Below are 27,302 nucleotides of genomic sequence, written 5' to 3'. Positions count from 1 at the left end.
TAGGAGTCTTGCTGTTTTTAAGTCAAGATTGAAGACTTATTTATATACACAGGCCTTTTTATTATAGTCTTTTTATTATTACTGTTTTTGTTTTTGTTTTTTTAAATATACATGATTGGAAATGTATTTACTTTTATTTAAAATAGTCTTTATTATAATATTTTGCTATTTTAATGTTTTATTATGCTGTGTGTATTATGTTTTCTGTAAAGCACCTTGGGATCTATGACGTAAGGTGCTACATAAATGAAATAAATATATCAAGCGAATTATTGGCCACAGAAAGAAATTTAGTAGTCGCCAATGAATTTTACCCTGCTTATCTCCCAATTTGACATATCCAATTGTATTTTAAGCTCAGCTCACCACTACCACCCCTGCGCTGACTCGCTGAAGTCGAACACACACTGTCCTCCGAAGCGTGTGCCATCAGCTGACTGCTTTTTTTTCCACTCTGCGGGCCTGTCATGCAGCCAACCCAGAGCTACAGCGTGGGAGGACAACGCAGCTCTGGGCAGCTTACAAGCAAGCCCGCAGGCGCCCGGCCACTCTACAGGGGTCACTGGTGTGCGGTGAGCCAAGGACACACTGGCCAACCCCTTCCCCCTGGGTGGTGCTCGGCCAATTGTGCGCCGCCCCCTGGGAGCTCCCATCCACGGTCGGCAGTGGAATAGCCTGGACTCGAACCTGCGACCTCCTGGCTATGGGGCGCATGCTGCACTCCACGTGGAGAGCCTTTACCGGATGCGCCACTTGGGAGCCCCCTAGAAACAACACAATTTAACTTAATAATAATAATTAATTTATTCAGAAAATGCCTAGATTCGAGCCTGTGAGGACATAGTTCCCTGTGCTGAAGCCAGGCATTGGCTTTTATAGCTAACCCATGTGCCCGTTTTTGTTCAATTTTAATAGCATATATTCTACTCAGTTTAACATAAACTAAACTCAGAAATGTAGTTCCCGCATGTAACATACAAAATGCTGAGTTGTTGTGCTGGATGAACTGAAAAAAATAAAACTTATATTTATCACAAGATGGACAAATAATGATAAAAAAAGCACTGTAACACAATGTAGAGTATAATATAAACATAAGACAACTGAGGAAAATATCCAATTAAAAACCTTATTTTCTAATTAGTTTCTACTGCTGAAATGATCTCCAAGGTCTCTGGGGATCCATTAACAGTGTAGATAATGTGTTTAATTGTCTGAAAAGAATCTTCTTAAGACATTTTTAAATGTAGAAGTAAACTGCTCTCTGATTTCAATTTGATTTGTCATAAAAAATATATATATATATAATGCTTAAATGTATGATGTGCCTGTTCACCATTAGGTCTAAAATAGGGGGTCTCCAACCCTGGTCCTGGAGAGCCCCTTTTAAAAAGCTTATAATTGTACATATTTGTCTTTTTTGTAATCTACGATACATAAGCACAAATAATTGAAAAAGTCTAGACAAGTGTGGCAAAGTGCCCCGCCCCTGTGTGCATTTGTGTGTTCTGTGTATGTATGTATGCGTGCGTGTGTAAATGTTGGTGTATAGATTGGTACACGGGATATAAACGGGTCTGTGTTTCACGTGTATTTAAAAAGTGTAGATTGTATTTAGGCACGAGGAGAGCACAAATCACTTCACGTGCTGGTTAAATGTAATATGTGAGCACAGGGTTGCACAGAATTAATTCACGTGCTGGGATTCAAGTGAATAATTAATTAGTAATTGAATCCCAGCACAACAGTATATATAGAGACACATAGCATGCAGTCGGGGTTAGGTGTTCGGGAGTGGAGAACGGGTGAGAGAGAGAGGAGTAATTGAAAGTAAGATCGTAAATATAATAGTTGTTTGTACTCACCGTGTTTGTTTGTCTCCGTGCACCGTTTGTTAAGTGTTTAGTCCGTTTTGTTTATATGTTTCTTTTGGCTACCAGTGCCGTGTCCTGTTTTGTGTACCGTTTAAAACCTTTTATTTGTTAATAAACGCTGAGTGCAGACATTGCACTCAGCTCATCATCACAACCACTGTCTTTGTTTGAATTCCTGATTCTGGTCTGACGCCACCCACTCTGGCCGTCTTTGTGACACGTGGTGTCCTGCGTGGGATCGACAGCGCCTCCAGGACTCAGGCCAGAGCAGGAACCGCAGTTTGGATTTAAAAAAAAGAAAAAAAAAAAAAAAAAAAAAAATGGCAGAAGACGCCATCAAAGTGCGGGACTGGATGCTGGAGAATGCTGGGCTGGAGGCCCAGTCTCTGCCCATAGTCGTCCAGGCCCTGTGGATGATGGACAGTGAGAGATGGGAGGCCTATCAGGAGGAACACACCCCAAACACCTTGGAGGAGGGTGTGGAGTTTGTCCTCAACTACCTGGAGGCAACCATAAATGGAACAGCAGCCCAGGTAGCAGGACCACCAGCAGAGGAGTACCTGCTGTCCCCATCTCCACCAGCAGAGGGTGAGTACCTGCTGTCCCCATCTCCACCAGCAGAGGGTGAGTACCTGCTGTCCCCATCTCCACCAGCAGAGGGTGAATGCCTGCTGGTTTTGCCTCCACAGCCCAAATGGGAGGAGCCTGAGCATCCACAGCCCAAATGGGAGGAGCCCAAGCGGAAGGAGCCCGAATGTCCTACGCCTGAGTGGGAGGAGCCCGAACGTCCTACGCCTGAGTGGGAGGAGCCCGAACGTCCTACGCCTGAGTGGGAGGAGCCCGAACGTCCTACGCCTGAGTGGGGGGAGCCCGAACGTCCACAGCCCAACAGGGAGGAGTCGGGGCGTCCACAGCCCAACAGGGAGGAGTCGGGGCGTCCACAGCCCAACAGGGAGGAGTCGGGGCGTCCACAGCCCAAAGGGAGGCAAGTCGGGGCTTCCACAGCCCTGGGACCCAAGCCACCAGCAGAGGGAAAATGCCTGCTGGTTCAGCCCCAGGAGCCAGAAGGGGAGGAGTTGCAGGCTCAACCCCCTGAAAATTTTTTGGGGGGAGAAGGGCAGGATGCTGGTGTCCCCCAGCAGCCTCTCGCTATGCTGCTGAAGGCAGCACGGCGTGCACATGCCCAGCCGCCACAGCAGAGGGAGCCAGCACCGCCAGGAGCAGAGGAGCTGGAGCTGCCTCTACCTCCACCACCTCCAGGAGCAGAGGAGCAGGAGCTGCCTCTGCCTCCACCACCTCCAGGAGCAGAGGAGCAGGAGCTGCCTCTGCCTCCGCCACCACCACCGCAAGGAGCAGAGGAGCTGGAGCTGCCTCTGCCTCCACCACCGCCAGGAGCAGAGGAGCTGGAGCTGCCTCTGCCTCCACCACCGCCAGGAGCAGAGGAGCTGGAGCTGCCTCTGCCTCCACCACCGCCCGGAGCAGAGGAGCAGGAGCTGCCTCTGCTGCCCGTACCTCCGCAGGGAGTATGGTGGCCGGAGCCCCAGAAAGGGGAGCTGCCGGCCACGAAGAAGGGGGAGGAGGTCTGGAGACCACTTTCCCCAGCAGCAGTTTCGCTGCAGGAGTTCTTGTGGCCGGAGCCCCACAGGAGGGAGCTGCCGGCTACGAAGAAGGGGGAGGTCGGGGGACCACCTGCCCCCGCAGCTTTTTCGCTGCAGGACGGGACCAACAGGCTGTCAGCCGTGCCACTACCGGCAGGGGTGCTGACAGCATTGCCAGCCAAGGGCCCACTGAAGCCTCCCTTCCCAGCCCGAGACTTTGTTCTGGACTGCTGGGTTTTTAAGGGGGGAGGTGGCCGTTGAGGCCATGTGTGCTGCGCACAAGGGGGGGTATATGTGGCAAAGTGCCCCGCCCCTGTGTGCATTTGTGTGTTCTGTGTATGTATGTATGCGTGCGTGTGTAAATGTTGGTGTATAGATTGGTACACGGGATATAAACGGGTCTGTGTTTCACGTGTATTTAAAAAGTGTAGATTGTATTTAGGCACGAGGAGAGCACAAATCACTTCACGTGCTGGTTAAATGTAATATGTGAGCACAGGGTTGCACAGAATTAATTCACGTGCTGGGATTCAAGTGAATAATTAATTAGTAATTGAATCCCAGCACAACAGTATATATAGAGACACATAGCATGCAGTCGGGGTTAGGTGTTCGGGAGTGGAGAACGGGTGAGAGAGAGAGGAGTAATTGAAAGTAAGATCGTAAATATAATAGTTGTTTGTACTCACCGTGTTTGTTTGTCTCCGTGCACCGTTTGTTAAGTGTTTAGTCCGTTTTGTTTATATGTTTCTTTTGGCTACCAGTGCCGTGTCCTGTTTTGTGTACCGTTTAAAACCTTTTATTTGTTAATAAACGCTGAGTGCAGACATTGCACTCAGCTCATCATCACAACCACTGTCTTTGTTTGAATTCCTGATTCTGGTCTGACGCCACCCACTCTGGCCGTCTTTGTGACAACAAGACATTCTAGAATGCATGTGTGTCAGTAAGTCCACCTGATTTTGAAAAGAGATTACAATGCTGGTGTGATAATACAAAAAATGTCAAGTCAGGTATGAAGAAAACTGAACCTCAAAATCAATGTTTTGCTAAATTATTATTATTATTATTATTATTATTATTATTATTATTATTATTTATTTCTTAGCAGACACCCTTATCCAGGGTGACTTACAAACGTAAGCGAATACATTTCAAGTGTTACAATACAAGTAATACAATAAGAGCAAGAAATACAATAACTTTTGTTCAAGTGTGACAAACCACAATTCAATAATACAGCAGATAATAGTGAAAGTTACATCAGGATATGATTAAATACAAAATACTACAGGTTAAACACTTGGCAGATTACAGTATTCTGAAGTACAGGACTAAATGCAGTAAAATAGGGGGCAGATAAGAGCAAAATAAAGCACATTTAAATGAAGGGTGATAGTGTCCCAGGATACAAACAGAGGAGTTCTACAGGTGCTGTTTGAAGAGGTGAGTCTTAAGGAGGCGCCGGAATGTGGTCAGAGACTGGGCAGTCCTGACATCTGTAGGAAGGTCATTCCACCACTGCGGAGCAAAGGTGGAGAAGGAGCGGGCTCTGGAGGCAGGGGAGCGTAGCGGAGGTAGAGCCAGTCTTCTAGTGCAGGCGGAGCAGAGAGGTCGAGAGGGGGTGTAGAGAGAGATGAGGGTCTGGAGGTAGCTGGGTGCAGTCTGGTCAAGGCATCTGTAGGCTAGTACAAGAGTCTTGAACTGGATGCGAGCAGTGATCGGGAGCCAGTGGAGCGAGCGGAGTAGTGGAGTAGCGTGGGCGAAGCGAGGCAGAGAGAACACCAGGCAGGCAGCAGAGTTCTGGATGAGCTGGAGCGGACGGGTGGCGGATGCAGGGAGGCCAGCCAGGAGGGAGTTGCAGTAGTCTAGGCGGGAGAGTACCAGGGCCTGGACCAGGAGCTGGGTAGCATAGTTGGTGAGGAAGGGTCGGATTCTTCGGATGTTGTTCAGGAAGAATCGGCAAGTGCGTGCCAGAGTGGAGATGTGCTGGGAATAAGCAGGGGTCCAGGGTGACTCCAAGGTTCTTAGCGGAGGAAGAGGGAGAGAGTGTGGTAGATTCCAGAGGAACAGAGATAGAGAGATCAGAGGAGGGGGAGGAGGAGAGAAAGAAAAGGAGGTCAGATTTAGAGAGGTTGAGTTTGAGGTGATGCGAGTGCATCCAGGAGGAAATAGCAGACAGACAGGTAGAGATACGGGAGGAGATGGTGGAGTCAGAGGTGGGGAAGGAGAGGAAAATCTGAGCATCATCAGCATAGAAATGGTATGAGAAACCATAGGATGCGATGAGGGGGCCCAGGGAGCGGGTGTAGAGAGAGAACAGGAGAGGACCCAAGACTGACCCTTGGGGGACTCCAGTTAAGAGAGGGCGAGGTGTGGAGGTTGCTCCACGCCAGGTTACCTGGTAAGTGCGGTTGGAGAGGTAGGTGGAGAACCAGGCCAGAGCAGTGCCAGAGATCCCCAGGTCAGCAAGAGATGATAGTAGAATAGAGTGATCAACAGTGTCAAAGGCAGCAGAGAGGTCGAGGAGAATTAGGACAGAGGAGAGAGAGGCGGCTCGGGCACACTTAAGTGAGTTGGTGACAGACAGGAGGGCGGTTTCAGTGGAGTGAGCAGAGCGGAAGCCAGATTGGAGAGGGTCAATCAGAGAGCGGTTGGACAGGAAAGAAGAGAGCTGGCGGTGTACAGTCCGCTTGAGGGTTTTGGAGAGGAAGGGTAGGAGGGAGACAGGACGGTAGTTCTGGAGGGAGGTGGGGTCGAGGGTAGGTTTTTTGAGGAGGGGATAAATAAACCTATATACTGTTTCTCAAATCACGTTTAAGGTCTAAATATAAAACTATAAGCAGCATTTACCAGACACAAAATACAAGACCATATATTTTTAAGAGTAAGAGCTAGGCATAACATGCAAGTCAACAAGATCATGTGAGTAAATTACCATACCACGGGCCTCATTTTTGAAATTTAGAGTTAGCACTCACGTAAAGTAGTGAGCCAAACGTGCGCGATAAATCTAAATTTACTGGCCCATTTACTAACAGAGAATGCATTAATTTATATGCACACTGTTTGGCTCATTTACATGCCATAGCACGCACACTAAATTTAGTGCAAGCGATAATTGAATGCGCACGATAATGTCCGAGACTACACGTGACCACCTTCATATAAAAAGCCCCGGCAATCCAGGCGTATCTTTTGGTCAGTAGCGTATTGTGAAGGTGGAGGTGGCTTTCATTGACCGAAAATGAGCGATCAACAGACACAGCACTCAGCAGGGGACAAGCAGAGGCAACATAAAGTGAAACTGCACTGCTTACCTTTTAATTTAAACATGTATTCCTTGTCTGATGTAAAAAAAAAGATTTTTTCCTTTCTCCTTCAATGCATATACAATAAAAGTCATGCTGTTCAATGGCATATTTTTTCTTTTTGTTCTGCTTACGCGAGAAATATTGATTGATGTGACGTTGCCTCAATTCTCTTCCTCCTTGTCAGCATTGCCACCCTGCAGAGCAGGCTCCATGGATCGGGGTGACAGTGCTATGTGAGTACAACCAATAGCACCAATCACATATGCAAACACACACAGAAGATATGAATACAAGGTAGCTAGAAATGTATTGGAACCCTGGAAGTCTCACTTGCTCCCGCAACAGTCACTTAAAAAAATGATCCATACGTACGTAATTGCAACTGGCAGAATAAATAACACATATTATTGCTATATCTGCAATCCTCTCTGTATAATCCTGTATAAAAAGGAAAGTTAGAAATCGACTATTACTTCTTAATTTCATACACTATAGCTGTTCATGTTTTGTGTGTAAATTTTAGGTTATTAAATAGGTTGCAGTTAAAGCTGAATGGCATAGTTTAAAATAAATAGTTAATACTCTAAAGCTAAAGCTCACAGAGGTAGTACAATATACAATGAAATGGCGCACAAGATCTGTTTCCTCACACACACACATAACAGCACAGCATATATCATTTTGATAAGGATAGCGAAGCGAAGGCTTGTTTAAACGATTTATTTTACATTGCGTAACATTTAAAATCAGTAGCCAAAAAGTAGTTGGAGGTGGTGGAGGTGGAACACAGAAGATTCCAAAATCGTTACCTTGGAAGAAATTAACTGGTGCACCATATATGACTGGCTAGCAGAGTGCTGGAAAAAAATTATGAAAAAAATGCAGAAGTACCAATGTTCTTACACTGGATTCTGCATCAACAGGCATTATGTGGAAAAGTTGCAGAATTAGAACTGTGCCAGAAATGAAGTGCCAAATGTCTTGGCAGAAGTCATAAAAAAAGGGACATTTCATAGGGTACTGTTTACTAAATCGCATTCTCACAGCTTGTGCTGTTAAAAACGTTATATTTTGGAATCTAAGTTAAATATTGAGACTTAGCATTATATACTCTGACATCTTTACTGTTTAAGATTTCCATTGAAAGTAAAATACTCTATTTCCTCCATTACATTACATTTGTGATATTTAGTTTTTTGTCAGTGTTCCAGGAAAGCTGCTTCTAGTTATGTTATCTATTTTTGTACTATAACATACATTAAGTAATATGTTGATTAATTAATTGAAACTGTGCCTGCATACTTACTGATGAATAAGAATCGTGCAGTGGGAGTAATGTGTTTTGTGTAAAGTAGTATACTTGAGTATATTGGTCTATATATAATTTCAGGTACATTACGATGTATAACTATTTTTTTTACAGTGCGGCCCACCAAGTGAACAGTCGTATCTTAAATGGCCCTTGCTGCCAGATGAGTTTGACACCCCTGACCTAGACAATCAATTATCATTTCTGGACTTTTTCTGTTCAAACAAATTTTCATAACCAAGTAATTCAGCAAGATGTATTTATTTTGCATTAGTGAATTAAACAAACAAATCTGCTGAATTGATTCACTGAACTGAATGAATCAAACAAATCGAGTCAGTAAAAAGAATCGAACTGCACATCACTATTTTTCAGCCAAGCAAAAGAGGTTTAAATAGCGAGCCTATCAGTGGTTAAAGCCTGGTTTCCAAACAAACTAATTATCGCTCACTTTAAGGTGCACACTACGATTATCACCCTTTAGTAAATACGGTGTGACTAAAGATCACCTCATTATTCAGAGCAGGGTGCCTCTTTTAAATACATGCATTACCATACGAATAACATATTCATCACCATAGTGTGACACAATAAAATGAGTGTGCGCCATTATATGCCCACTATTTTGAGCGATAAATGAATACAATTGCAATAGTAAATACGGCAATCATGAACTTTGCACTACAATTGCAATTATTGCGAGCCATAAAGTTTAGCGCCCTTTCGTAAACGAGGCCCTATATTTGTCTGCCCACCTTCCCTCCCCCATCCCCACTGTATTTTAACTTACTAAATAAAAACAATTACCAAGGTGTTAAATTCTTAGCACTCAACACATGATTATAGAATTAAGCACTTTCCATACAGTACGATCTTTCCATTAACATCGAACATCTATAAAAAAAAATGAATGCACTTTTAGGGGACTGAAGGGAATAAAACTGTCAATACAGTTCAGCTGTAGTTTGCAAACATTTAATGCTGGAATGCCAACAACAAAAGAACATGTTGCCTACCCTTGTGTGCGTCCGAATGTGCATCTTTAATCCGTCATTCTTGCTGAAAGCCTTGTCACAGTAAGGACACTGGTAGGGGCGCTCACCTGCAAATAAGATAAGCATCAGAGGCATGGAAAGGCACACAGAGAGGGGAAACGGCTGTCTCGGCACATCAAGGTATCACAGTGTGGCAGTGTCAAAGACAGAAATTCTTCTGGTCTAGTGTTAATGTTTAGTTCAAACAGGGAGATCAGAGCTTTCCAGAAACTAAGCGTAAAGAAAAAAATTCTGTTTTGGCCACATGCAGGGCTGGATCAAAGTTCCACTTTTCAAGTGTTTGATGTGCTGCCTGCTAAGGTATGGTTCCATGCAAAGATATGTTGTAAAAATACAAAACTGGCAACAAATGAGTGATATGTTCCCTGGATCTCCTATCATGATTTTTATGCTTGACAGCCAACTATGTCTTAATTCCATACTGATTGGATCTGCCTGTCTGCATAGTCATCCAGGTGTCATCACAGTATTCAAAGAACACACATTAACTTGTGAGGAAAATGATTTGCAATTACAGATCATGAACTTTTTTTTTTATTTTTTATATAAGACAACACTGCCTCCGCTACTGCCGGTATTATCTGCCATATAAACTGCTGCAACAGGAAAGACCTGTACAAAGCTGCTTGTGAAGGGGGCTTTGTAGAACCCATTAGAAACTGAAATTGAGGCTTGTTTTACAGGTAATGCAGGGACATTATTGCTTCAAGTTTAAAGTTTGCCCCCATGTTTTCAAACACCAATATTTTATAACTAACAAGAAACAACTTGCTGCAGGTAGGAGCAGTTACATTGCTGTTTTGCGTTTGTTTTTACTAGTTTTAGAATGTTAAAATGGTCTGGCTTCTTTCAGGAACAAAATAATTAAAGATTACAGCATTTTTATTTCTATTTAGCTGCTTGGGAATTGTCTGGGCTTTTGGACTGGTTGGTGAGTAGGGGCCCAGGCAAAAGGCGAGCAATTTTCAACGCACTATAAAGGTTTTAACTTTTCTATGTCAATATGCACATTCAATTATTTTTTGCTACATTTTTGTGAAACGGATATCTTCTTTGGGTCTAGGATTTTTAACCAATGAATCAGATACTGAGTTTTGGATCCATCGACATGTCATTTTAGAAACACACATTGCGAAATGTCAGGAAAAGCGTAATTGCATTTTAAGCTACTGCTGTCATAACCTAAAGCTTTTGAAGTACACTAATGGAGAGCAAAGGGAAATGCAGATTGGCAGACTGCTTCTAAAATATCAATGGTCGAGTGGAACTCCAAGTGGCCAGATGTCATTGGATATTCAAAAAAATAAACATGGATTTGTATAATCTCCTATGTAGTTATTTTTGTATTTATTATTGTTTTTAAAATACAGTAGCAGAACAATGGAGATGCGAATGTCCAGGAGGATATAGTCGGGTGAAAACCCAGTTGGTCGTTGTGAGTATGATACTGGCTATGAGAAGACTAGCTAGAATAATGTAGCATAACGGCCTTTCAAGACTAGAGTACTTGCAATCTTGTCAACTTTGTGTACAGTATACTGCAAACAGCATATCAATGTTTTAATTTTGTATCTAGTTAGTTATTTATCAGCATCAAGTATTTTGCATGGAAACAAGTCACACGATAATATTTTCTAAAAATAATAAATTATTCTAAAATAATGATACTTTAATATTAAAATGTCCCTTGAAAAAAAAAAAAAACTTCAGAATATACTTTAAGGGAAACCTTTTTGTTATACAAATTCTGTTTTCTGTTATTTCAGGCAAGCAATATGAAACACAAGCTGGCTCTGTTTGAAAACCAACTCAAGCTACTAGGTAATATGAGAAAATAAAAGAGAATTAAATTAATGTATTCTATAATTTGCATCATTTCAGAGGGTAATTTAATAAGGTATATTTGGCAGGGAGTCAAATCCCCCAAGGTCTACACCAGCAAAGTGGTAAATAGAGTAGTTCAGTGTTTAAACTGTATAAACCTGAACTTCGTAAGATAGTGTGTGTATATATATATATATATATATATATATATACTATGTAACAATAGTTAAACATTTAATGACTAACACGTCTCAAAAATGCTTATACATGTTTCTTTTTTTATGAATTAAGTCTGTTTCCTCCCATTTGCACCATTTACAAATACTGTAGACAAACAAACTGGGATTTGTAAATAGACAGTACAATCTATAAGGGGTGTGCAGACACTCCAATTTTCTTTTTTCCTTTTTGTTTGGTTGGCAGGTGTTAAAATTAACCATAATGAAACCGCTTAAAAACGTGTTAATCACACAACAACAAAATACGCCTTTTCTTCATTTGCAACTCATCTTCACAGGTATCAGGTTACAGTCAATGGCAATCAAACAGCATCATTTCCTGAGAGACTGTCTGCTAGTAGTTGTTTTGATTGGAGGGGGAATTATTATCTAACTAACGATACCCATTTGTTTATAACAATTATACATCTTGCAAAACAACAGACCTATGTTAATGTCAACAGAAGAGGAATACAATGTCTTAATAAAACTGCCCATGAGATGAACATGGATGAACCTACAGCACTCTTCTATGTTACATTTTAGGCAAATATACAAATTACAAGTACAATTTAATATGACAATTTAATATAAAGATAAATAGAATTTAAAATGATATATGTTTCTTCTATTTATTTATTTTGTTAATGGCAATTTGTATTCCTAAAGATTAAACACATTTCAAGTTTATTATACCCACTATCCCTTCTTCTATGGGAGATTGAAATGTTTCCATCGACACAAAAAACTCAAAAGTGTAATTAGAAAATGTAGATTTTATGTAAAGCAGACAAAATATTCACAGATACAATCTAAGTGGTTGTAATAGGTAGGATCTCGAGTTCTATATTAAAATGACACTGTCTGAGAAGCCTCTGTTTGATTGTCATTGATTGGTATTAATAATTGTGTATGTGTGGGCAAATATGAGCTTTGTTTTGTGTTGTTTAATAAACATGCTTTTAATAGGTTGCACTCAGTTCCATTCACATATTCAGTGGTTGTCCAAGTTACAGTAGTTTCACAGAATTCTCTCTTATTCAGCCAAGTTTTTGAGTAATTCTGACTGTTGACTAACAGGGTCAAAAGTCCCAGATGGGAAAGTTATTTCAGTTAGAAAAGGCATTCTGAGTAGCAATTAGGGTATCGTGTTAATACTGAAGTTTGTAGAAGCATTGCTGGATAATGCATTAGCGGATTGCAGTGTGGTGCATGATATCTTGCCATGTGTTTATTATGTGGCTTGGACATCATCCTATTTAATGTAAACACTGTTGACAGATGAAATCGAGCATTTCTAAAATCAGCTATAGACATGGCACAGAACAAATACTTCTGTATCTACCACACGGAAATTGATTGACTTCCCTTGCAAGCTAGAGTGCAGATTTGAATATCCATTGAATGTAAGACAGTGGCTACTGCCTATTGGGACTTTTAAAAAGTCTTACTAATAATAGTTATCAGGAGGTTAATTTAACTGATTTAACATTTGTTGAAACTCAACACTTATTTGACCTTATTGTCGCTAATCCCTACCATCACTGTACAGACACCAGAAGCCACTAAGGTTGCTAATTGATTCATCTGACACTTTTCCATTCAAATGCGTCTCTACTTTAAAAGGTAGAAGTTTGGGAATGCTGGCAAGCAGATGGGTGTAAGCAGTCCAAAAAATGCCACACACTCATGTTACAAGCACCACTAGTAGAGGGAGCTGGTCTGAAACATATTAGCAATGTCTACCAGAAATTAATCACAGACTCCCTCAATTCCGATGAATTTATGTTTAAAAGCTTTCAGCTGATGCCAGTGGAGGTTGATGAAGTAATCTGATATCGATCTGCTATCCTCGGTAAGCCTTTGCCTTTGATCATCCTTTGCAATATCTAACAACTTGCATTTGACCTTTTCATTGCAATTTAAACTTTTTTTTCTGATTTATTAATATCCATAAATGTTACCCTTTTAATCCCTTGCATGTATATAAACTAATCCAGTTGAGTCCAGTAAACTGGCTGACGATTCTTTACAGTTCTGGCAGGTGTTTACAGATATGTGCATATTCAGGTGTACTGTTGATGAAAACTAAACAAATGTGTACTGAATTTGGGTTTATAACCGCTTATAAAACATCATTGTGGTAAGAATACAGTAGCTCAGTGGTTTGAGCTCTGGACTGCAAAAGTTTTTGAATTTGAGCCGAGGTCTGGCCACTTAAAGCATACCTGCCCCAATTAGACACAGCTGTGAATGTACGCCAGGTGTATAGCAAGTCCAAGGCCTTGGGAAGTGATACTTGCTAATTAGAAATTAGATTTATGGAGATACTCAACAGTGGTTTGTTAGAAATCAATCCCAGATATTCTGGCATTTGCTACATTTAAAAGGGGTTACAACTGTATTTAAGGGTGTCCTTTATGTTTCAACAATTAATAATAAGTTGGCCACAACCTGTATTTTTTATATTTTTTATGTACAAAACCCATTTCAACATCACAACTAGGTTTGCATTGACATTTTCAAAGTTTTTAAGTCCACTTCATACTGCACAACTCCTTTCTGCAGTTAATGACAAGCATGTTACTGTTTAGTATCTTAAGGTGAATATTTATAGGTGTGGAAGTGTAACAAAACAGAATTAATCTGCCCTAATTATGCTGGAGCCCATGTACCTTCAAGATCATGGGCAGACAGATTCATCTAATTGCATTTAGTCCCTTCAGCAGCAATCCATATATAATGTAAATGTGTTTTAACTTTCAGTTTGGGATCTGCAAATAATTAATTTGATTTTTGGTCCGACATACACTGAAGCCTATAACATTCAGAGAATTTCTAGTAAATGAATGAACATGAAACAATTTGTTGTAGATTTGGCTATTATTCATTATCATAAGAGCTTTTCTTGGTTCCTATGTTTTCCTTTCCATTTAATAAATACTGAAAAAACACTATTTTAGTAGAAGCCTACTATTTTTCACAAATTATGCACAGTTTATGGGTAAATGTACATGTGCAAACCACTCATTCAAAAGAGGCACGATATACACGCAAGTTGATGAAACTACACAGTCATTCATGCAGCTCACTATTAAGGTCATTGCACACTGGATCCGATCATGCATCCGATTTTAACGTGTGTCTAAGAAGAAAGAAACGATCCTGTGCATTCCCTATTGCACCTTGCACACTGAGTCCGTAACAAGTTCGATTTGACGTACATTAAAAATGACATTGACCAATGAAAAATGACTGGGAAGACACATGGGTTCTTGCAGTTCCCTGAACAAAATGGAAAATCTAATTGTGTGTGTCGCCAAAGAAGATTTATCATATTTAAAATTAAATATGATAAATCCAACAAAGATTACAAAGACTTTGAAAAAAAAGAAAACATATGGAAAGACATGCCGTGGACTTGGGCATGAATGATATGTATATAAAACATGGAATTATGAACTGATAGCATACATAAACACGTGGATTTTGTGCAGTATAGGTTATTACAAGTATATATTTTTTATGTCAATTGTAGTCGAGGAAGTAAAGAAACAATGGCCTAACCTGAAGACACACATCAGAGAAAGAAGCGTGACAGGGCATCCAAGAGCGGTCAGGGCAGAACAGTCAGAAAAGAGGGGCGGTACATGAAAGGGATGGAATTTCTGGCTCCATACCAGAGTAGAAGGTCATTATGGTAAAGTGTTTTCGGTAGTTCATTGCTAGTTTCCCAACTTTTAGATATATTTATTATAGGAGCGAGTGTTTGAAAAATGAAATATTGGTCATATGGTTTCTGATGCTATGATAACTGTGTTGTGTAATATGATATGTTTTTAAATGTTTTTATTATGTATTGCGTGACACCATTACAGATCTAGTAGAAACGTAATAATTAGCAAACGTTTTAACTTCCGTCAGCATTGGTTGATCACTAAGTTTACATTACATTTAACATTTTTTTGTGTTCAAAGTTATGTACAGATCTCACCATTTTACAAAGTTAATGTGTCTTCTGATGTGGTGAGTAAGCTAGCAACAATTTTAAGGGGTCAATCTGTCACTAAAACATGACATCATTAAATCTGTTGCTAAAACTCCACACCTATAAAACACTATAAGGTAGTCATTGACAGAAAAAAAAAACCTTGAATTGTGTGTTCCTTTGCGTTTACAGCTGTAAGAAAATTGTAGACAAAAAAACAGAGCAAACACTTTGTTGTTTTCATTTTTTTTTCAGTGTTAACACTGGTGAGAAAAAAGCAAACATGTTCTTTTACATCAAGATGCTGTTTGTCTACAAAACTGGGTGATTTCTAAGGGTGGATATACTAGTCTTAGCACACAAATTCATTAAAAAAAAAAAAGTTTCAGACTTTGTTGACCCCCATAATTTAATGTACAGACCGCATTGGTCAATCAATTAGTTCCTGCTTTGAATTAATGAAAATAAATCGTCACCACTTGAATTCATCACCCAGCATCCAACATGGGGCCCTTAAAGGGAAACCCAACCACAAGGGGTATACTGGGACCAATCACCTTGACTATACAGGCAATCTAATTAAGGCATCTACAATAACTATTCAGAGATCTATGAATGCAATGTTTCCTTATGCTTGAACAAAATCAAAGACTTCCATTGGCAGAGGAGTTAGAAAGAGGAAATGGGGGCTTGCTTTTGTCGTCCTCCAGTTCCACATAGTTCTCACATCACCATCTGTTTTCTTCGGCATAACTTAACCCATAGAGACCAAATTAACAGTTTCAGCAGTTTTCATATTAAGTCATTAAATGAACTTAAAAACCATAAAACAATACTACAGCAAAAACACAAGAAAAGTTTAAGCAAATAAATGCTGGTGTTTTTGTCAAAATGTTTGTTTGCCTAACCTTTGTATCTTTTAGTATTTCTGAAGATACTATGACTGAAATGAATGTAAAAATATAAATATCGAACCCAGTCTTTAAAGTTAGCTTGTAAGTAGCGAAAAACTGTTTTAAAAATAGTTACTGTGTGTATTCTGCTGGGACATGAAGGAAACAGTTTTAACCTGGCACTAAAGAACTGCATTTGATTTCTTAAATAGTTTTTGGGATCATTTTTTCTAAAAGTTCCAGGTTTTAAGAGAATAGTAATTGTGGAGCAAATGCAATTCAATTGTGATTTAAAAAGAGACCTTTAAAGCTGTAAACCATTTTGAATTTGTGCAATACAGTGGACAGTTCAGCTAAAAACTTACAATCTACCAAGGTTATAAGTGCATGTTTGTTTCATTTTTTATCAAAGGTATCAAACTGCAGCTATCAGTCCATCCCTACAATTGCGCCATGCACACTTTGTTTTTTGTCTAAATAAAACCTGAGCTTTGTGTGTAAATACACTGAAAGAAAAACACAATAGCATTTTTTAAAGGATAATAATCAATTAAATAAAAATATGTATGTTTTTAAGTTTACAAACGCAATAGCACGGTAACCCAAATAAATGTTCACTGCTGTATACCATGGTCAAATATGTACAAATATGTATAGAAATCAATGGTAAAGTAGCATTGGAATAACATGTTCCAATGCAAAATTAGCTTGATATGGATATTAATTGAAAAAAAAAACATTTGAATACTCAAGTAAACACTGCTTTAAGTGTATGCGGGTGTAAAAATGACCTTGTTTTATATATAAAGTTTTTTTTTTTTTTTACAGTACCACAAACTTTTTCCAGCTAATTCAAAACTGAAGAATTTTAAAATAATATTCAAAATGAAAATGTGTCCAAGCACTAATATTTTTTAATATATTTTTTGATGTGCTTTCAGGTAAATGATTAAAGTATGTATTACCATTCAAGTCACAGTATTGTTCTTGAAAAACTTTTTTTTGGGGGGGGGATTTAAAAAATGGTTAAAACATTGTTAAAAAAAATGTAAATGGCAAAACTATAAACTAACATCAGATCATCATGTCTTTTTCATAATTTGGGAATCAATTGGGTAATGATCGTGCTCACATAAGAATAACTACAGTAGGTTTTCAAAAATTATTCCAGCTGCATAAAGTATTGCTCTCGTTTGTTTTTCCATGTGTCAAAATTCCTTCCTATGTCTATGAATATTTCAAATTACAGAGTAAGTCTATATTTCTTACTTAAAACATTAAGCCTTATATTCCCTAGTTGAGGTATGTTTGTTAAAAAAAAAATCAAAAAAATTAGCAAGTGATTTATTCTACCTTCCTCAGCTTTAAAGGGTCTGTTCACAGTGTTTGTGTTCACAATTTACAATTAAGCATTAGAATCTGTGTGACCAACGAGAAGATTTAAGACCAAATTAACCACAAATCCCAATGACCCCAAGAAAGCAGTTAGCTGACAGGATATGGCACTGCAATGCTTTGCAGTGCTCTGAGTGAGCCCTAGAATGTGCTGTCTGTCTATGCCAGTTTGTTAGTGTGGATGATGGATTACAGAGCAACAAGTCTGCCTAGGGTCTCCATGTCTACTGTTTGCTCCCTGCACATGCACCTTCACTCAACCCAGACCAATTCAAACGATCTGCTAATGCCAGCTATTGTTAGGCCTCATTAATGTGCGGCCATTTCCAGATAAAGGCAAAATGGGGGTGAAAAAAAGAAGAGGAAAAAAGGTCTGCAGGGGGTTTTCAACCATATGCCAGTTATTACAGAATGACTGAAAAATCTCCAGCTTGATCTCCACCATCAGCCTTCTCAAAGCTTAGCAGATGTGAATTCTGCTGAAGAAGCGGCCACATTTCATCAATACATGATCAGCCTACTGTAATGAAGTACTCTACTACTTAAAAGTGTTATATATCGTTGCTGCCGGTTGTGTTGTGCTTATTCCCTCAATATCTGTTTCAACATAATCACAATTGGTTTATTATTTTCATGACTTTAGTTTGACAAAAGCAGCTTCCACGTTGATCTAACCAGGCAGTGTCTGTGCTGGCACTATGTCTGGATTCAAACCCTGGATACTGTGCTGTTGAAAATATGTTTTTCCCTGAAGATCCAGTGCTCGCTCGATGTCACTAATTAAAACCCATTTATCATCAAGGATATGTGAATATAAATATCACAACAAATTGGGATTATGTTGAAATACATACAACACAGAAGTAAGAAAGTTGCGTTTTAAACTCTATCTTGCGTTTTAAACCTGTGCTATAGCCGTAACAGGATGTGCACTGTTGTAAAAAGTGTGGCATGCATCCGGTGTGTTGTGAGGCTCCAGAGGAAGCAGAGTGTCACTACCTGAGATGTGTGATTATTTGACACATTTTGCATTTATTTTTAGTTAATGTGTTCATTTGCCTATGGCATTAGTAGGCTGGAAGAACGTTCTGCTACTGAATTACATTTTTTTGTTGGTTATTTTGTAGATTACTTATTTATTCATTTGTATACTGTTATTTTTATAGTTGTCTAAAAGACACTGAATAACACTGTTTGACAGAAGTCTCTTTCAACATCTCCTGTATTCTGGGCCCATTCGCAAAGTTTTAAATAATAAGCTATTTAAAGAACATTTCTTTAAGAGTCCTGAAAAGTTTCATGCATACCATACAGTATTTAATGTATCAAATAGACTTCCAAAACAATCTTTAAATAACTCAGTTATATCTTTGTGAATAGGGCCCACAATTTGAAGCTTATATGCCATTAATAGTGTTTAACATGACAGTATTTCACCGAGTGATGTATAAACTCCATTAACAGTCAAAAAACATCACTCCTCGTGACGTTAGAATAACGTTCCCTTAGAGACCAGTTTTCTCATTAGCATATTATTCGTCTGATTCATAAATCTGTATTGTGCCGTTAATTGACCCTTACTAGAATCATAATTAACACGTGCCTCAGACCAGACAGAGAATGAGATGCATCTTAACGGTATCATTTCCTAGCATAATTTCTGTGTTTAGAAATGTGTATTTAAGCCAATAGTAATAATAAAAAAGTCTATATGTTTAATTATCCAATAATTACATAATTTAAGTATTTTGTTATTTGTAACGCATACATTAAATTGCATTAACTTGTCGGAAAAGGGTAGGCTACTTACTGGTTGGAAAACATATAAATCACATTTGTAGCTTATTCGTTGTTCTAAGAAATACCAGGCTTTGTGTGCTTGTGTGGACTGTACATCAAGAGGAGGGAGATATCTTGGAACATGAGAAGACCCTGCAGTTTTGTTTACAATCTGTCGCTCATCTTGCCAGCACTTCTGGCAGTGTATGATCTCCCCTTTTACAGTACCAACCGCATTAACCCCACCAGCTATCTCCCGACATATTTTTTCAGCCACAGAACATTGTATTTCCAAACAGCTAATATGCGTTGATAAGTATGTATTCTTTTAATACTGCGAATTGCATTATCCAAAGAGACCCATTGGAAAAAAAAAAAAAACACTTATACAGACTGGATGAAAATAAAACCAACAACAGATACAAGTAGCCTACTAAATCACTAAAATTAAGAACATGATTAAAAGAAAGCACCTAAACACATACTCTACAGAGTTTAAACAAACTGAGACTGATCGGTTGGAAAAGGGCAAGAAGCTTTCAGAAATACAGATGGACTCCGCTAGTTCGAAATGCAAGATGTGGACTATAATATTCTGAATTTGAAGTCTTTAATTGCGTTTTGCAAAGAAAATAAAGAAAAGAAAAAAGAAAACAAAAAAGTAGTAGGTAGGCTTTGTGTTATTTGTAGCCACCCATACGCTGCACAGTTTTCTATTTACATTTAAAAATGATTTATTTTTGTCAAGTGTGTACAGTATATGTAAGGTACTGTACAGTATCAGAACCTGTGAATGCTGCACCATGATCTGTTTTGCATACTAAGTAGGCTACGGTAAAATAAAATACGCTAAAATCATTTTCAATTTAACAAACATGTTTGTTTGTACAGTATGTGTAATGCAGCGGCATGATTTGTATTGTGTTACCGGTAGCCTATAGACCAAGTAAAAATAAACTGCACCAAGGTTATTCACATGATTTTATACTGTGCTGTACAGCTACGCCTAAAAGTTTAGCATCATCTAGAATTTTAGGATTGAGACGTAATTAAAAAACAAAACAATATGAACATAATTTTGATCTCTTATTTAACACAATGTAACCAAAGAAATTATATTGGAAAAGTCTACTGGAAGCCATAATAGTTGTACAGGACTTCATCTCAGGTTTTCGTTAAGTATATGGGAAAAATAAAGCGGTATAATTCAAAATGTTAACATAACATTATTCAGCAGGTTTCGTTCCACTTTATTAAACAAAATGTGTTAATTTTATAGGGTGTAATGCAAAACCTTTGGCCAAAGCTGTATATGCCTATTGTGCAGATTTATATTTTTACATACGGTAGGCTAATGTAATATGTACGAAGAATATGCTAATATTATTTCAGCACAATGATGTATGCATTTAAAATAAACCGAACACTAAACATGCGTATGTGTGTAATTTATTTATACTTTTTTTAACCTGACATCTTTATATTTAGGACAACCTGTCTTCAGACATGTCCCGCAGCCATAATGTGACAGTGTCAACACATGTCTTAAGTAGGGGGCACAGCTCATTTGCATATCTCTGACAATTGGTTAGATACAGTCTCTCGGTAACAATCCGTGATGGGAAATCACATCTAAAACCATTATTGGCCAGTAAAATAACCAGGCAGTAGTTTTTTTTTTTAAATCATGTGTTAAATACTGGCCAGTAATTTCTTTTAATGGACAGAAATTACCGCCATCTTTTATACATATTGGTCATGGTGTCTTAGAGCACAAATAAGATGCCAGTACCGGAACATGGGAATATCTGAACAGCTGTGGCATGTTTTCTTGGTTTTTTTTTCCCCACAAAAATGATCAAACACAATAGCTGAAGACCATGTGTAAAAACACTTTATGCTTCAGAACTACTCTTGAACCTAGAATCCTAAAGTCTCCCACACAGCTGAGCAATGTGCGACAAAGAAGCTGGCTCCATCACAAAGGTTTTCAGCTGAGCAGTGGAAGCGGCAGCAATGTGCCCCATTGTAAATAGATGTTCTTTAAACAGCCTTTTTATTGCACTGATTTCAATTTCTCCTTTATTTTCTCTGTCCATTCCCTTGTCAGCAAAACTATTTAAGTTAACTTAAGTTTGAAGGCACATTTCTAAAAAAATGTACTTAGCCTGCAAAATAGAGTTTATCTAACAACATATGCATAACTTAACTGGAATACTAAACCATGTGAACCCATACTAAAAGTACGCTTTCTAATCTGCTCTGGCATTGTGACTCGCTCAACCAAGGCATATCTTCATAATTCCAGGATAAGTAAAGGGGCAGAATATAGATTTCTAATCTCCAGGCATCTATATGTCTATTAACAGAAACAATCTATCCCATTGGCACAGTGAAGCAATTTCATTAACTGTGTCTCATAACACCCTATATATGTGTAAACATTGAAATATCATTATTATTATAATTTTAGAACTCTGATTTGGTTAAGTGGTAAGATGATAAAGTGCAGCTTTAATACAGCCTCCAATTAGTAGCATGTAGAAGTTAAACCATGACCACAGTGTGTAGAACAAAATAATCATACAATAGCAATTGCGGACACATTTACAAAGCTTTTTCAAAGTGAAATAAAAAAAAAAAACAGCTGGTGTTTCAGAACTAGACTAAACAACTCAGAATATTAATTTAACGGCTCCTATACACACACCTTCTTTGTTATTTCCAACTGGAACAAAAGCTTAGTAATTTATGACCCAGAAATAAAACTGTAAGCTAACTGTGGTCTCCCACCATATAAACAATGAATGCAAGTACAGTATAGCTTTCTGTATGCATCTTTAGCTTTTTTTTTTTTTTTACTGGGTACAAAAGTTTACAAAAATATCAATAACTTATTTAAGGTGAAACTATGTGGGGGATCTTTCTGCTGCTTGTGTGAGTAGAAACATAAAACCTGACATGTCAAGGCGAAAAATACACTCCGGGCTCCCCCACCGAGGGTTAACTTTCCTTTTTTTCCATTCCACACAATTAGATACAGGGTTGCTGAAATTGTACCTCAATTGAACAATGTTAAGAGCTTTCATACTGACAGCTAGTTATGGTAGATTGAGAGATAAGGAAACCAGGGCTTTATAGAAACTTATCATATGTAAATACACTATGTCAGGTCTCTGTATGTGTTTTTTCTTTGACAAGTTTCTAATAAACCCTGAATTTAAATGATATATATACACATCAGTCTGGAATCTATTTACTTTTTGGAAGTAGCTTCCAGTGTTCCAACAACATTGTACAAAGTGCTAAAAAGTGTCATTATTTTTACATTTCATCATTACCAGTGCCAGTTTGTGTTATCAATATAGTGTATATATATATATATATATATATATATATATATATATATATGTGATTTCTGTGTTAACATATTTTAGCCTGCAATATAACTGGACGATAGTACGCATTAAACAATATTTGCATACTGTGCCACAGTGGCACTTGCATCACCTTTAATCAGTGTATTTATCTTTGTAAATTAACTGATGTGTAATAAATGAAGAGCCATAAATACTTTTATAACAATGTAACTGCAATCTTGAAACTTCTAAAACAGAAGTTAAAAAATAGCAGACTTTTATGCAGGTTTAAGAAAGTTATCATCCTGCATCCAGTAAGAATCTGATGAAGCACAATGTATTCACTCATTATTATCTCAGTAGACTTAGGGCCTGTCCATATTAGCACAACCGTGCTCGAGAACCAAGATCAAAACTAGGCTACTTGAAACCAGCCCAAAAGGGTTAGAGCGTCCAGATAGCACTTATGAAACTGGGATAGTTTAACCTGGTTGTTGTTGAAACACATTGCATTGTAGATTAGTGGAAGACGGTATCCCAGCAACCCTTTGTAATGTGGAAGGAAAAACATGGTTCTCCCCGTCGAGGATGATGTTTTGTCCCTGTTGGCTAGGAATTTAATGTTTAAATTCCAACACTAGTGCAGCTGCATCGAGAAAGGAGAGTGCAGCGTCTGATGGCAACACAATGGCTTTGTGGTGCATCTTGCTTCAAATGCAGATGGTATATTCATAGAATTATGTAGCTGCTTCAAATTGACAATTTTATATTCAATTTGTTGATCCTGTCTGCAACAAGCACAACTGAACTGAACGCTAAAATTGACAATACAAGTAATGTTAATTTTAATTAAAAGTTAACTTTCCTCTCACAATCACGTTATTGTTTACTTTCAAACTATGCAGTCCCATACAACCCGAGGCAGTATGGGACATCACTGCAAAGCAGTATGGCATTTTGGAGGATGCTATAACCAAACTCGAACACACTTCACATCCAGATTACAGGTCCACCAGGTAAACTAATCCAATTTTGCCTAAAACCGAATTTGGTTTTTAAACACAGTTACAAACCATGTATAATGTGGATGCAAACTGTGTTAAGGACTTTAAAACTGTTTCTGAACCTTTAACATGGTAATTCATACACCCGTAGTCTACCACAATAAAAACTGAGCACCACGTAGCTTTGTTATGAATAATAATAGAACAGTTCTGTGGGTTTCTATTGACCCCGTTTATTGATGCTTCACCTCAATTTTTAATATTGCTCCCCATATAATGTTCAGTAAATGATTAATTGTGTAGGCTCTGGTTTCTAAAGGTCATACAAAAGTGAAGAAACTCAAAGTCATTATTTACCTGTATGGCTCCTGATGTGAACTCTCAGGGTCCCGTTGCTTGCAAACTTCTGACCACAGTATGGGCATATTTTTTCCTTTTCTCCAGTGTGGGTCTATAATAATATAATGAAAGCAATATCATGGGAAGGAAAATAAAGAACATTAAATCATGTGAATTAAACTAAAAAAAGACAGTACACCGACAAAGATTAAGCATATTTTTATTCTACATATTTGTCATTACAGTATATATTTAAAGACCTCCTACTGCAAGTTCCTTACAGAAACTGTATTACATTTATTTTATCTGGCACACAAACAAGAGAAGCATAAAACCACCACTCATACACAATCGCTGAATTGCAGCACATGCACCAATAACCCGATCTTCCATTTGTCCTTCTGCAGGTTACTCGGAGGACAATTCATAAACTTACTAGGGATTACAGCATTCTAAAGGAATATTTATGTTTCTAATGCTGCAGTATCCAGCTGAAACTCCAGCTGCCTGGGGAAATCACAGACGGGCTTTTCCATAGAAAACTTACGCTGGCTCAACTTAATTTCATTGTCCTGTATTTCTACTGAAGAGACTCTGAAACCATAAAGCATAGCAATAAAAAATGATATTGCACATTATGAATACTTGTATTCCAGCTACAGAGAAAATGTAAATCCCCAGACTGCCAGTCCAAAAGATCCTTGTTCAAGAAAATCAATAGCCACAAGGGATCAGAGTTAATTGCTCGATCTCAAAGCTATCACTGCCTTCAAGAATGGCACCACCAGCTGCACAAACCCATTGAGACTCAGCATTCAAAATGCTGCTGGGCCCCTGTACCAATGAGCCTCACCAGAAGATACAAAGTGCATTAAAATCAAAGTCAGGGGAATGGTATAGTGTCAGCTTTTTCCATTTTAACAACAGTAGGTCTGTTTGATAATAGCAGGTATTTTTGTTATATTTTATAATATGCCAAAGGGTCGTTTTTAAATTAAAACTGCAGAAGATAATGATTTTGCTCCTAGCAGCAAACAAATTAATTCAATTTTTTAAATGCTTAATTGTCACAGACTTTGTTTCACTAATTTGCACCAATATGTATTTTAGAGAAAAAGACTAAAAAGGATGTAGAGTTAACACAAAGGAATGGAAACTAGTTAAGTGGGCGTATTGAGAAAGGGGTGCACATGTTAGGAACATTTGGGAATTATCATTTAAATGGAGGCAAAATAACTAAAAGGTATCAAAGCCAATAAACCAATGACACGTAATATCCTGTAAATTTACATAATAAAGCTTTAAGAAATCCTGTTGTGATCCTGGAGCAGTTGTTGCAACATTATAAAGAATGTGTTTGCAATGTTTAACTAAGTGTTCTTGCACTCCTTGGAGACTGCTCATCGAGAATGGTTAAGTGAATTGAATTTTGGGCAGTGGAGACTGAGCTTAACTGTATACTTTGCAGCAACCTATGGGTTTGATTCTCAAATCTCATTTACTCCAGTTAAAATGTTACAGAAGCAATGCCTGCCTGTCTTCTTTTACTCAGATGCAATTGTACCTTTTTTGACTTTTTTTTTCTTACAAAACTAGTGCCAGACCTTTTAGGCACACATTTGATTCCTTAAATTAACTTGAGCTGCTTGTTCCTAGCTTTGTAACAAGAAATGTTAAGTTTTCCATTTAAATAACAAATGTCGCAAATGCATTTTGGCATAAGTTCCTTATTCATTTTCAAGATCATTCATCGGTTTAGACTTTACAGTTGATCTAAATGAAAAGCATGAACGTCTACTGTCAGAGTAGAATAATTACAAGTCTCAATAGTGTCTCTAGCTAATATGAGTACACATATTTAATGTAAAAAGTTTTTTTTTTTCTTTTTAAATAGTTGGTCTGTTAAAAGTCACTTCTGTCAGGTCAATCAGACTAAATTGTGCAATGACTCACAACTGCTCAACCATACTCTGCACAAAGGCCCTATCTCAATGCACAAAGGCCCGAAGCAGTCTCAGCACTTCTTCAGCACTGCAGACCACAGCATGAGAATAAACAGCATTTAAAGCCAGTCATGGAGTTTTTTTTTTATTTTTATCGATTAGTCTTAAATGTATTTTTCTCACATGAAAATGTTAGGTCTTTCATTTTTTCATCCCTAATATCGTGTAACACAAACATTTTTTGAAGAAACCATTTTGGCTACACAGAGACAACACTATCAGAATTTATTATTTTAGCTTTTTACAGACTGGTTTACAGCTTATTTTAAAATACATACATCTTTTATACTTCAAAATAGATACGATGTTATGGGTAAAATATGAAATCGTGCTTTGTTACAAATCTTTAAGATGTGTTTCATTTTTTGTTTCATGGTTTACAACATGGCAAATGTTTACTTACACATTTTAGAAATACTCAGGCTTTGTAAAGTTTTTAGTATGATGGCGTGCTAATCAGGGTCTGTGAAAAATTAGGATTGTGTATAATATAGGCTTTAATTTTTAAGGAAAAAAGGTAACAAATGGATTTTAACAAGATCATTCGAAATTATATTATATATATATATATATATATATATATATATATATATATATATATATATATATATATATATACACACATATATATATATACATATATATACATATACACACAGTACAACATCGCATATCCGACCCCCTGTGGACTGAGGTATAGGTGGATATGTGAAAAAGTCGGATTTGCGAACATCTGTAGAAAAAGCATTTACACATCCATAAATGGGTTAGTGAAGAAAAACAACACGCAAACTGCTGTAAACATGGGGACATTTTTTTGCTTTAAAAAGTAAGCAAACATAAACGAGATTAATTAGCCTACAAATACACAGTGTTGCTATGCGGTTTGCTATAAGCCATCTCCACGCAAAGCTTTTTTTAAAAAAAAAAATATATAATACAAAAATGGTAAATATACAGTAACCTGCAACTGATGGTTTTTTTCTTAACTCTAGAAGTCCCTGCCTCCTTGGTTCTGCTTTCTTAAATATTTTTGACACGGTACTTTGCGCTCATCCTTGATATAGCCAACAGCCGATAAGCAGCTGGGTTTGAATATTGCATTTATGAAGCTTGCTTTGTTTAATTCAAATGCATTTAAAAGCTACAACAACACGCTGCCAATATTTGCAAGCGTGAGCTCCATCATATAAACACATTGCCAAAAAAAAAAAAAAGCTTTCTCTACTGGTGTATTGAAACGTCACTGCTACACGCAGCTGACTGACACACGCACACAGCCCGTCTCTCTTAAAGGGTAATGCACCAAAAGGCTGATTGCTATAACGCTTTCTTTCTGTTTCCATCATG

The 27,302-nt window shown here is 38.1% G+C and overlaps 1 protein-coding gene across 4 annotated transcripts in view; it reads right to left on the bottom strand.

Moving 5' to 3' along the window:
- Positions 1–27,302, bottom strand: part of LOC117421044 (PR domain zinc finger protein 5-like) — an 85,091-nt gene that overhangs the window by 12,930 nt on the left and 44,859 nt on the right. For all 4 annotated transcript variants that reach the window (XM_059032398.1, XM_034034911.3, XM_034034914.3 and 1 more), the window contains 2 exons: positions 23,968–24,061; positions 9,112–9,197 (listed from right to left, as the gene is read on the bottom strand). In XM_059032398.1, the coding sequence (XP_058888381.1) occupies positions 9,112–9,197; positions 23,968–24,061 (180 nt within the window). The remainder of the gene's footprint in view (positions 1–9,111; positions 9,198–23,967; positions 24,062–27,302) is intronic.

Source organism: Acipenser ruthenus, chromosome 1 (genome assembly GCF_902713425.1).
Source record: "Acipenser ruthenus chromosome 1, fAciRut3.2 maternal haplotype, whole genome shotgun sequence".
In the NCBI taxonomy this organism is placed as follows: Eukaryota; Metazoa; Chordata; class Actinopteri; order Acipenseriformes; family Acipenseridae; genus Acipenser; species Acipenser ruthenus.
Note: the sequence above shows the minus strand (reverse complement) of the source record. Positions and strands in the feature narration are given on the sequence as shown.